An 11,320-nucleotide genomic window follows, 5' to 3' on the forward strand; every position below is an offset into this window, starting at 1 on the left:
TCCTCCCATCCCCACCAACCCACCTCCTCAAAACCCCCACCCCCACCCTTTGGGCTCCTCCATCCTTTTGCCCCCATCCCCTGCACACTACCACATCCCTCCTTCCATCCTCTTCCCCCCATCCCCTACATGACGGTTTCATCCTCTTCCACTCTTTCCCATAAATATTCGTTGCAATGATATCTCATGTTTAATTTGTAATAAGTCAATAAAAATATTTATATTTTATTAATTACTGTGTATTTCATCAATTCTCATAATGATATCTTATACTATCTCATCATTTTCAATCTTTGATTGGCTTATTACAAGTTTGATGTGGTATCACCGTTGCAACAAATATTTACTTACGCTCTAACCGCCCCCGATGGCCTACAGCTTCTTCGTGCCACCGTCCTCCCCCCCCAATACCAACCCACCCCGTGCATAGCCACAGCTTTTTGACCCCTACGCTCTCGAAGGCTCGATAGCTTTTCCACGGCCCCCCACTCCCATGGCCGGTAGCTTCCCGTTACCCCCGATCTTTTGTGGCTTGTAGCTTCTGTGCGCCTCCAACCTTGTGGCCAGCAGCTTTTTCGAGCCTCTCGCCCCCACAGTCTGCGACTTCTGCGTGACGACCAGTGCTACACAGTCCTCCCCTCCGTGCCCCCACCCTTCGATGGCCCACGGCTTCTCTATGGCGCCACTGCCGCCCCAACTTTCGGAGTCTGTGGATCCTTTGCGCTCTCCCACTCCTCCAGTTCGGGGATACTAGTACTCCTCTCTCTCCGATGGCCCATAAAGAAGAAAGAAAAGATTTTTTGAAAAAAAATGATATAAAATTTTAAATTTTGAAATATTTATTGTATCAGTCATATATATAGATACTCCACCTAGTTAAAATCTAAATGATCCATATTTAATTCAACAATCAATAATAAATAAAAAATAAAATATTAAAATATTTTTTGCAGCGCGGTGACAAAACCCATATATAGTTTTGGATAAGTTTCCATACCGCACATAGCCTGCATGATGGAAAGGGTGCGGGAGATATTTTGTGACATGGCATTTAAAAATTATAGCGACGTCCTCCCAAAATACTTTGACTTTAAAATTTTAAAATTTTTTTAGTGAAATCCTAAAACATATATAATTTTTTATTACAATGTGGCTCAGCTATTTATCGCTATTAGGAACATATATAATTTTTTATTATAATGTGGCTCAGCTATTTATCGCTATTAGGATCTGGGGATACATGACTATGATGTGATATAGAATCAAACTCCTGTTCCTTTAATACTCTTCCCACATAGATTGGAATTTTACGAGAGGAGTTTGTTTTTTTTGGCGTGAAAGGAATGAGACGATGTGGCGGTCATGTAACTTTTTCCTGTTTTTCTTTTTGAACCGTGTTTTTGACCGTTCTGATTGTGTCCGATGAAGGCAGAGAGAGAACAAGAGAGCACAGGGAGAGAGAGCACAGCGAGAGAGAGGAATATGAGATAAGTCACCTTTTTTTTTTTTTTGATGGAAAATGGGAGATTTGGAGAGGTATTTAAGATGGAATGGCCAAGTTTGGTTTTACCGCTAAGGACAATCTTGATTCTTTTTCTAGCAGTTTTCTGAGATTATAACTACGTAAGTATTCTTCTTCCGTTGCACTGACAGCGAACGACTATCTTAGCTCATTATTTTAAGGTATGCAATTATCTTTTTTATCCTTTCTGTTAGAAAATGAGCTGTATTATCCTAATTAACTATTCTAATTAGGGATAGTGATGACTCTGGATTATAATATATTTCCTAATTAGATTTTTTAATTAAGAAAAATCAAGGTGGCAATGGGTTGTGTTATTTTCTTGTAAAAAGACTAAATATTGTATATAACGGGGACTACTCTACCTCATTTAAAAATAATAAAAAATAATCTCTTTTTTCCTCCTTTCCTCCACGTTCGACATGGTATCAGAGCACCAGGTCCTGATCCATGAATTTTTTTTTGATTCCTAATCCCTCTTTCTTCTAATCCTTTTCCTCATCTTCTTCCCACTCGTTCTAATCCTTTCCCACTTGTTCCTCAACTCTACCACACCCAGGCATCACCCTGCCCTCATCTCCGTCCCCTGATCTCTATCCCGGCACCACCCTGTCCCCTCATCTCCACCGACCAATCCCGCCACCGCTGTCGTCTCCGTCCGATCCTGTAACCACCACCGTCGTCTTGCTGCCACCACCAACACCGTCTTCTTCTTCTCCGATCTCATCGATCCACCACCGTATTCTTCTTCGCTGTCGCCATCTCGTTGCTGATGCCGCCGCCTTGCCGCCATGCCTTCCGCCGCCGCCACCGTGCCTTCTGTCGCCGCCGCCGCCTCTTTCTTCTTCTTCTTCTTCTTCTTCTTTGTTACCGGACGTCTTCTACTTCTTCTTCGCTACTGCAACCGCCTCAAAGCCGCCACGGTTCTGTCAACGTTGCCACCCCGCCACGCCATCTCGCTGTGCAAACTCATCGTGCGACGTCATGAATTTCAGTGAACGGGGGAAACCCCTCTGCCGTGGTATCAAAATTTCTGCCATGGTATCAAGATTCCTTTCCATCCTTTCCACTTGATTTCTTTTTTTCTTTCCAAAAAAAAAAAAGGAAGAAGTGAGGATGATTATGCTTCAATGACTTTTTTGTGAGAAAAATGTCAGGCGGTTTCACTAAGGAGGAGTTGGAGAAGACAATAAGTGAGGTGGTGACTCATTCCTCCACTTCTTGATCTAGGATGGATAATCCTTCTCTTCAAATCAGTTCTGTTCGATTGGATGGACCCCTCACTTATCTTTTATGGGCCAGAAATGTGCGGCTGTTCATTAAAGCCCGTGGTTTGGAGGGTTTTCTTACCGGAGCTAAAACACAGCCACCAACAGAAGACACCGCTTTTGTACAGTGGAAGTCAGAGAACTCACTCGTGATGGCCTGGTTAATCAACTTCATGGTGTCCTCAGTTGCTCAGGGCATGTCATTCTTTGAAACTGCTCAAAAAATTTGGGAGGCTGCTCGAACTTATTCACAATATGGCAACACAACCCAAGCTTTTGAGCTCAAACGCAAGATACGTGCACTCAAACAGGGTAATTTTTCTGTCACCGATTACATGGCAGAATTTCAACGTTTATGGTCAGAGCTGAATTTTTATCATCCCTTCAAAGCTAGTTGCGCTAGTGATGCTGCTGAGTTCAAAAAATTTACAGATGAGAAGCGAATCTTTGATTTTCTTGCTGGCCTCAATGAAGAATTTGATCCAATTAAAGTTCAAATTTTGGGTCAAAGTTCTGATCTGCCTTCTCTCAATCAAGTCTTCTCACTAATTCTAAGTGAGAAAATCCGTCGACATGTGATGATTGCCTCCTCTAATGAAACAGTCCGTTCTGCGATGATCGCTCAGCCCCAATCACAGCCACGCAATAGAAGTGATCGAGATACACGGGTATGCTCTTATTGCAACAAAACTGGACACATCCGTGATACATGCTGGCAGTTACATGATCGTCCTTCATCTATCCAAGGTCGAGGTAGAGGAGGTCGACGAGGAGGTGGGCGCTCTGGAGGAACAAATGGCCGTGGTCAAGCCAATTTTTTTGAAGTCCTCGATACTACTTCATCTGTTTCAGCATCTCTATCTACTACGGCTTCGTCTACTTCTGCTACTCCATCTTCTACTGTTGGAGGTTCTTTGTCTGTGGAGGAACTTCAGAATCTACGTCAAATTTTGACCAAGCTAAACACTTCTAGCACTACCTCTTCATCTGCTACGGGTTTGCTTAGCAATTCTTCTTCCAATTTTGCACAAATTAGTTCTTATACTCATAGTAGTGCACTTACTGCTTTAGATACTTTCGAATATTAGATCCTAGACTCAGGAGCTACTAGTTACATGACAGGACAATCCAAATCTTTTGTATCATATTTACCTTGCTCTGGTCAGGATAAAGTACGTATAGCTGATGGATCCTTCTCTACTGTATCAGGAAAAGGAACTGTCAACTGTACACCAACCATAACACTGTCCTCAGTTTTACATGTTCCTAGTTTTCTCACTAATCTTCTCTCTATAAGCTCCATTACAGCTGCTTTAAATTGCAAAGTAATTTTTTTTCCTACCTATTGTGTTCTCCAGGAGCTGACAACGGGGGAGATGATTGGGTATGGTAGAATGCATGATGGGCTGTACTATCTGACTGAAAGAGGACAAAAAAGTAATCTGAAAACTAGCTTGGTTGTATCTTGTTCTTCTGAGAATGCTGTGCATGAACTTCAGTTACAACATCGTAGGCGTGGGCATTTATCTTTCTCTGTGTTAGCAAGACTCTTTCCTAATTTATATAATATTTGTGACAAGCATACATTGGTTTGTGATGCATGTGAGTTTGCGAAACACCCACGAACTACTTATCCTATTTCTGGCACTCGAAGTAGTAAAATCTTTGATATTGTTCATTCGGATGTGTGGGGGCCGTGTAGCACTATTTCTTTTTCTGGACACCGATACTTTGTGACATTTATTGACTGTCATAGTAGAGTAACCTGGGTTTACCTACTAAAGACAAAGGATGAGATTTTCAGGTGTTTCAAGGAATTTCATAAATTTATAAATACTCAATTTAATACAACAATCAAAACTCTGAGATCTGATAATGGCACTAAGTATATTAATAGAGAATTTTGTGAGTATTTAGCTACTCATGGGATTGTCTATCAGACTACATGTTTGATATGCCTGCTCAGAATGGAGTGGCTGAACGTAAGAATCGACATTTATTGGAAGTAGCTCAGTCTTTGTCCTTCACTATGAAAGTTCTTAAGTACCTGTGGGGTGAGGCAGTTCTTACTGTAGCTTTTCTTATTAATCGGATGCTTCTTCGAGCTTTGAACTATCACACACCACTTGAGTGCCTACAAGGAGTATCTTCTTTTGTTGTACCTCCTCGGATATTTGGGTTTGTATGCTTTGTTCGAGATCATCGATCTACTATTGGTAAACTTGATCCTCGGGCTCTCAAATATATTTTTGTTGGCTATTCTGCTACTCAGAAAGGATACAAATACTATTATCCTTCTGAACGGCATATATTGTTCAGTATGGATGTGCCATTCCGAGAATCTGAGATATTTTTTAGTAGTGATACCATGGATATGTCCACCAATCAACCTAATATTGTATCCAACTTTATCTTCTCTCCTCGTGTTTCATCTGATTACACCAATCGTGAGGGGGAGTCTGATCAAGAGTATGGCTCAGAGTATGGAGAGCATGAGTAATCAAATAGTAATCGACAGGGGGAGCAGCAGTCTTCTCCACTTGTCACTGAGTCTAATATGCATTCTCCTACTATCCAACAGTCTCCTTCACTTGTCATTAAGCCTGATATGCATTCTCCTACTACCCAATAGTCTCCTTCAGAGTCGGCTCCGGTATCTTCCTCCTCCCACAATAATGATGGTAATATTTCTTTAATTGATTTACATCTTCCTATTGCTCATAGGAAAGCCTCTCGTCCATATGTTATTCCTTCTCGTTATCGTTATGATATTGCTAACTTTGTTTCCTATAAGTCTCTTTCACCTTCATATAGAATTTTTATTGCATCTCTAGCTTCTATCTCTGTTCCCTCGCACTGGAAGAATGCTATAGCAGATCCAAAATGGAAGGAGGCAATGCTTGAAGAGATGAAGGCCTTGGCCAAGAACAATACGTGGGAGATTGTTCCACTACTTGCTGGAAAATAAGTTGTTGGCTGCAAATGGATTTTTACGGTGAAACAAACTCCAGATGGGACTGTTGATCGCTATAAAGCACGATTGGTAGCAAAAGGTTATACTCAGATATATGGAATAGACTATGATGAAACCTTTGCTCCAATTGCAAAAATTAACTCTGTGAGGACTCTTATTTCTTGTGCTGCTAATCTTGGCTAGAGGCTTTCTCAACTGGATGTCAAAAATGCCTTTTTACATAGAGATCTTCAGGAGGAGGTGTACATGAAAATTCCTCCAGGCTTCTCTAATACTGAAACTACTGGAAAGGTGTGTCGGCTACGTCGATCACTTTATAGCTTGAAATAGTCACCTCGAACTTGGTTTGATCGATTCCGACGTGCAATACTAGAAATGGGTTACCAACAAAGTAATACTGATCATACCATATTTTTTCAACATACCAGTGGAAAGGTTGCAATTCTGATAGTGTATGTTGATGACATAATTCTGACAGGCGATAATCTTTCAGAAATTAATCGTCTAAAGATTCATTTAGCTCAGTCATTTGAAGTCAAAGATCTTGGACTTTTAAGATACTTTCTTGGGATTGAAGTTGCTAGATCATCTCATGGTATTTTTCTTTCCCAACGAAAGTATGTACTTGACTTACTAACAGAAACAGGCATGGTGGGTTGTAGACCTGCAGCTACTCCGATTGAGCAGAATCATCGTCTTATGGCTGACGGTGGTACTCCAGTTGATCGAGAAAGGTATCAACGCTTAGTAGGATGACTGATTTATCTTTCTCATACTCGTCCTGATATCACTTTTGCTGTTAGTGTTGTAAGCCAGTATATGCATGATCCTCGTAAAAGACATCAGGAAGCTGTCTATCAAATTATACGATATCTTAAAGGATGTCCTGGACGTGGACTTATGTTTTCTCGTCATGGATACCTTAAGATTGAGGGATATACTGATGCTGACTGGGCTGGAGCCTTGGATGATAGAAAGTCTACCTCAGGTTATTGTATTTTCTTAGGTGGTAATCTTGTGACATGGCACAGTAAGAAGCAGAATGTGGCCGCTCGTTCCAGTGCTGAGGCTGAATATCGGGCCTTAGCTCAAGGGGTCTGTGAAGTCATATAGTTAAAACAACTCATGACTGAATTGCGTCTTTCTCGGACCTCTCCTATGACTCTCTTTTGTGACAATAAGATAGCCATTAATATTGCTAATAATCCTGTTCAACATGATCGGACAAAGCATATTGAGATTGATCGACATTTTATTAAAGAAAAACTAGATCAGCGTATTATTTGCCTTACATTTATCAAATCCTTCGAACAACTAGCTGATATTTATACAAAAGGGCTTAGTACTCCAGTCTTTTCATATATCTGTAACAAGATGGGACCGCATGATATCTTCACCCCATCTTGAGGGGGAGTGTTGGAAAATGAGATGTATTACCCTAATTAGCTATTCTAATTAGGGATAGTGGTGACTCTGGATTATAATATATTCCCTAATTAGATTCTTTAATTAGGGAAAATCAAGGTGGCAATGGGTTGTGTTATTTCCTTGTAAAAAGACTAAATATTGTATATAATGGGGACTACTCTATCTCATTTAAAAATAATAAAAAATAATCTCTCTTTTCCTCCTTTCCTCCACGTTCAACACTTTCTTTACTTTCTCTTTATAGCATGAGATCTAATTGCCCACTAGGATTATAGATCATGCTGTGAAAGAGAGCTTCAAATCAAAAAATTATTCTGTTTCTCTCCTTTCAGATTGTCCGACATATAGTTGTGAATAAACTGCCTAAAGCTTGCTTGTGAATATTTAAATAGAGCTTCCTTCGCCAATCTTTTCATACCATTTTGATATTGTCCGGAAGAGGAGGAGTATGGAGCTTTTGAGTGATCTCTTTCTAAATGACTGTGAAATACCTACAAAATAAGAACAAACGGTGTATAGGAGATAATTTTGCATATCTTGTATCTCTCTCTTTCTATTCAAATTTTCTGCTGCTAAAATTTTATTGCGGGAGAGTAGCCAATTGAATACTTTAACATTTTTTGGTAGAGGCACTTTCCAATTTATTTTGGTGAAGTCTACTACTAAGAAACATGTAGCACTTTTCTACTTTGAAGATCTCTCTTGAGCTCCATTTCCACGTCACAGTGTCAGATGTGTTGGATAGGCTAAGGCAAGGCAAATGATTTTAAGTTTCAAAGAATACGTTACAAGCTACTCATGGATCCAATAATCTACATATAGAGTATAATTGGAAAATTAATTCACCAATGGAATATGCATCATCTAAGCTGTAGTGGCGTGAATAGATTGACCCGAATTCAGTTCCCATTAATTAACTACTTTGGCGTACTCCTTGGTTGTGGATTTTTATATTCTTTTATGGCAGAATACTACCAATTAATTAAAAATTATCAAAGATTAACAATAAGTTGCTGGTCCTCCACAAGTTTAACTTGACTAATTATTAACGAACTAGAAACATGACATGGTCCAATGGATGGACCCAACTAAACTAGCATTACTCCATGGTGAGATTTCATTCCTGAAACTATGCGTGTGTTAAAGAATATAAAAAATGAAAGGTAACCCTTTTTTAAGAAATATGATAGGAAGGACACCTTGATATAGGATTTTTTTAGGAGAGCAGGAGAAGACCCACATGTATTATAATTATCTAGAACCTAATATTTAGAGATGCACCATTTAAGATTCAAATCTAGAATCTCTGGTTGCGAACAAAACAGACCTCAACATCAGTAAGAGCGATCCTCTAACCCCTCTCAAATCGCAGAGAAGATAAATCCAAAAAGTACAGTCTTGGTAAGCTTTTTCAAGCTCTCGAAAAGCTCTTGAGCTCTCTAGCTTTCTCTCTCCCCCGCAGAGCCACTGATTTTCCACTGTTGCCTAGTCTCTTCTCTGACTTGACCGAAGGAGGGTCTCCGCCGGAGGCATCTCCAGTCAGTGAAGACTTTTCTTGCAGGTGTGCGACCCCGGTGATCGGGCGACGGAGGGATTGGCCGCAACAACTTCAATGCAACACGATTTCTATCTGACCACGAGGAAGTGCATGTATCCAGACCGCCTCACCCCTCTTTAATAAGTTCTTTGATTCACAAGCTCTGACTGAAATCAGACTTTCAAACAAACAATTTATATGGTCCAACTTAAGGGAAGATCCTACTATGGTTACTCTCGATCGTTGCTTTGCCTCTGCCGAATGGCTCCACAAATACCAATTGACATACCTCACTGCTCTTGTCTGCTTCACATTTGACCAGACACCTCTTCTCCTGCGCTGTTGCCCTCCATATCAAGGTAAATTTCTACATGGTAAACCATTTTGATTTGAAAATTTCTGGCTCACCCATTTAGGCTTCGATAGTATGATCAAAAGCTGGTGGGACACAGTGCCCACATCCTCTAATGCCGTCACAACATTCATCCTAAAACTTCGCCTGCTATGATCAAAATTAAAGGCATGGAATAGATCTGAAGTGGGAAAACACAGAAACCTCCTTTCATCTAAACAGGAGCGGACTAAACTAAAAAACAAACTAGATCTACTTCTAACCCAAGAGAAACTTCTATGGAGACAGAGGACTCGAACACAATGGCTTAACAATGGTGATTGGAACACAAAATTTTTTCATCTCTAGGCTAGCAACAGAAAGAGGAAAAATACCATCTTATGACCACTTCATAAAGCTAATGGGAAACACCAAACAACCTCTCATCAAAGCAGATTGGCAGGCGCTTTATTCAGAAGAACCAATCCAATGAAGACGAAATCAAACGGGCCATCTTTCAACTGGCCTCTTAGAAATCTCCTAGACCAGATGGCTTCTCCTTTGCCTTTTACAAACACTTTTGGGATGTTATCAAGGATGATCTTATCAGCATTTTGTAGAGCTTTTACAACCACAACATAATACTTGAGAGACTCAATTATTCCTACATCACCCTCATCCCAAAGAAAGATTCAGGCTGCACAGTAAAAGATTATCATCCTATCAGTTTACTAAACGGAGTCATCAATATTATATTCAAGGTCCTATCCTTAAAGACTCACCAATAACTTGACCAATTGATCACCTCATCCCAATCTGCATTCATACAGGGCAAAACTTTGGCTGACAATTTTGCTATGGCAAATGAGATCATTTCACAGGTTGTTTCTCACAAATGCAAAGGAATTCTCTACAATCTGGACTTTGAAAAGGCATTGACCATGTAGCATGGCCATTTTTACTGGATCTTTTGAAAGCCAGGGGTTTTAGAGATAAATGGTGTAGCTAGATCCTTGACATCATCTCGACGGTAAAATTCTCGATTATGATAAATGGAACTTCGAAAAAATCTTTTAAGCATTGTCGAGGTCTGCGATAAGGAGACCCACTCTCTCCCTAACTATTCATTCTTGTGGTTGATACGCTTGATCGGATCTTCCGACTAACATCTACACACCAATTGATACAGACTATAGACAACAAGGCAATCACTGGACATCTTCAAAATCTTCAATTTGCCGATGACATACTTATCTTCAGTGTTGTGCAAAGAAACAGCATCACAACACTGAAATTTATCCTCTATTCTTCCGAGCTTTTGATAGGTTTAAAAATAAATTTTTAGAAAACGAAAGTCCTGGGTGTTGGAATGCAGCAAAAATGCACAGAATATTTCCACTTACATATCTGGGCCTACCTTTACATATTCGAAAACTCAAAATTGATGATTGGACTCCTCTCTTAGAAAAGATTACGAAAAAACTAGCTGGTTGGAAAGAAAAATTTTCTTCGATTACAGGCCCATAATACTTCTCAATGCTGTCATCACACCTCTAGCGTCCTTCTGGGCATCCAACTTCATTCTGCCATTTGCGATTATCAAGAAGATTGACAAACTTCGGTGCAGATTCCTTTAGAATAATTCACAAAGTCTTAAATCCGATAGCTGCTTGCTAAATTGGTTCATAGTGTGTAGGCCAAAAGAATTTGGGGGTTTGGATATAACAAACATAAAAATCCTTAACCAGACTCTATTTTACAAAAGGTGGTGGAAATTGTTTGCTCGAACCAAATCAAAGTACGCTATGCGACTTTGATTTGGACAGTTGTACGCTATGCGACTCATCTTCAGAGACAGTAGATCATTTATTTCTACAATGTACATTCTCTAGATAGGTCTGGTCATCTCTCCAGCAAGCTTTGGGCCTCAAGGAACCCCTCCAATGTCAAATCCTATTATGGAACACCTGACGAGTGGAGGAACCAATGAAATCCAACCAGCAAGGAATTGATATTCTTCTTCTTACAGGCATGTGGATTCTTTGGAAAGAACGAAATTGAAGATGTTTCGACTTCCATGCTTACCTCTCCAATCCCATCACCAAACACTACAAAAAAATAAGTTATTAACTATGAAAAATTTTCATCACTAATAAGCCAAATTCGTCGCTAATAATAATTAGTGACGCAAATTTTGTCGCTATAATTTTATCGCAAAAAATGCTGTGGTTGATAATATTTTACGACGAAAAGATTATTT

General features: G+C 39.9%; 2 protein-coding genes across 2 annotated transcripts; both read left to right on the forward strand.

Moving 5' to 3' along the window:
• The first annotated feature begins 2,753 nt into the window (after positions 1-2,753).
• LOC140854264 (uncharacterized) lies at positions 2,754-5,758 on the forward strand. The gene is made up of 5 exons (XM_073249808.1): positions 2,754-3,786; positions 4,000-4,052; positions 4,149-4,392; positions 4,731-5,286; positions 5,515-5,758. The coding sequence occupies exons 1-5, from the start codon at positions 2,754-2,756 to the stop codon at positions 5,756-5,758; spliced, it is 2,130 nt and encodes a 709-aa protein (XP_073105909.1).
• Positions 5,759-6,412: 654 nt separating this feature from the next.
• On the forward strand, positions 6,413-6,877 carry LOC140854265 (secreted RxLR effector protein 161-like). The gene is made up of 2 exons (XM_073249809.1): positions 6,413-6,498; positions 6,568-6,877. Exons 1-2 carry the CDS (start codon positions 6,413-6,415, stop codon positions 6,875-6,877), a joined length of 396 nt encoding a protein of 131 aa, XP_073105910.1.
• Positions 6,878-11,320: the final 4,443 nt, after the last annotated feature.

Source organism: Elaeis guineensis, chromosome 16 (genome assembly GCF_000442705.2).
Source record: "Elaeis guineensis isolate ETL-2024a chromosome 16, EG11, whole genome shotgun sequence".
Taxonomy (NCBI): Eukaryota; Viridiplantae; Streptophyta; class Magnoliopsida; order Arecales; family Arecaceae; genus Elaeis; species Elaeis guineensis.

Excerpts from the sequence above, each read along its gene's own strand:
- LOC140854264 (XM_073249808.1), top strand. The coding sequence starts at position 2,754 with ATGGATAATCCTTCTCTTCAAATCAGTTCTGTTCGATTGGATGGACCC. Across the intron at positions 4,393-4,730 it reads TACATTGGTTTGTGATGCAT|ACTACATGTTTGATATGCCT; the intron begins GTGAGTTTGCGA and ends ATTGTCTATCAG. Across the intron at positions 5,287-5,514 it reads TCAGAGTATGGAGAGCATGA|GAAAGCCTCTCGTCCATATG; the intron begins GTAATCAAATAG and ends TATTGCTCATAG.
- LOC140854265 (XM_073249809.1), top strand. The coding sequence starts at position 6,413 with ATGGTGGGTTGTAGACCTGCAGCTACTCCGATTGAGCAGAATCATCGT. Across the intron at positions 6,499-6,567 it reads ACTCCAGTTGATCGAGAAAG|TGTTGTAAGCCAGTATATGC; the intron begins GTATCAACGCTT and ends TTTTGCTGTTAG.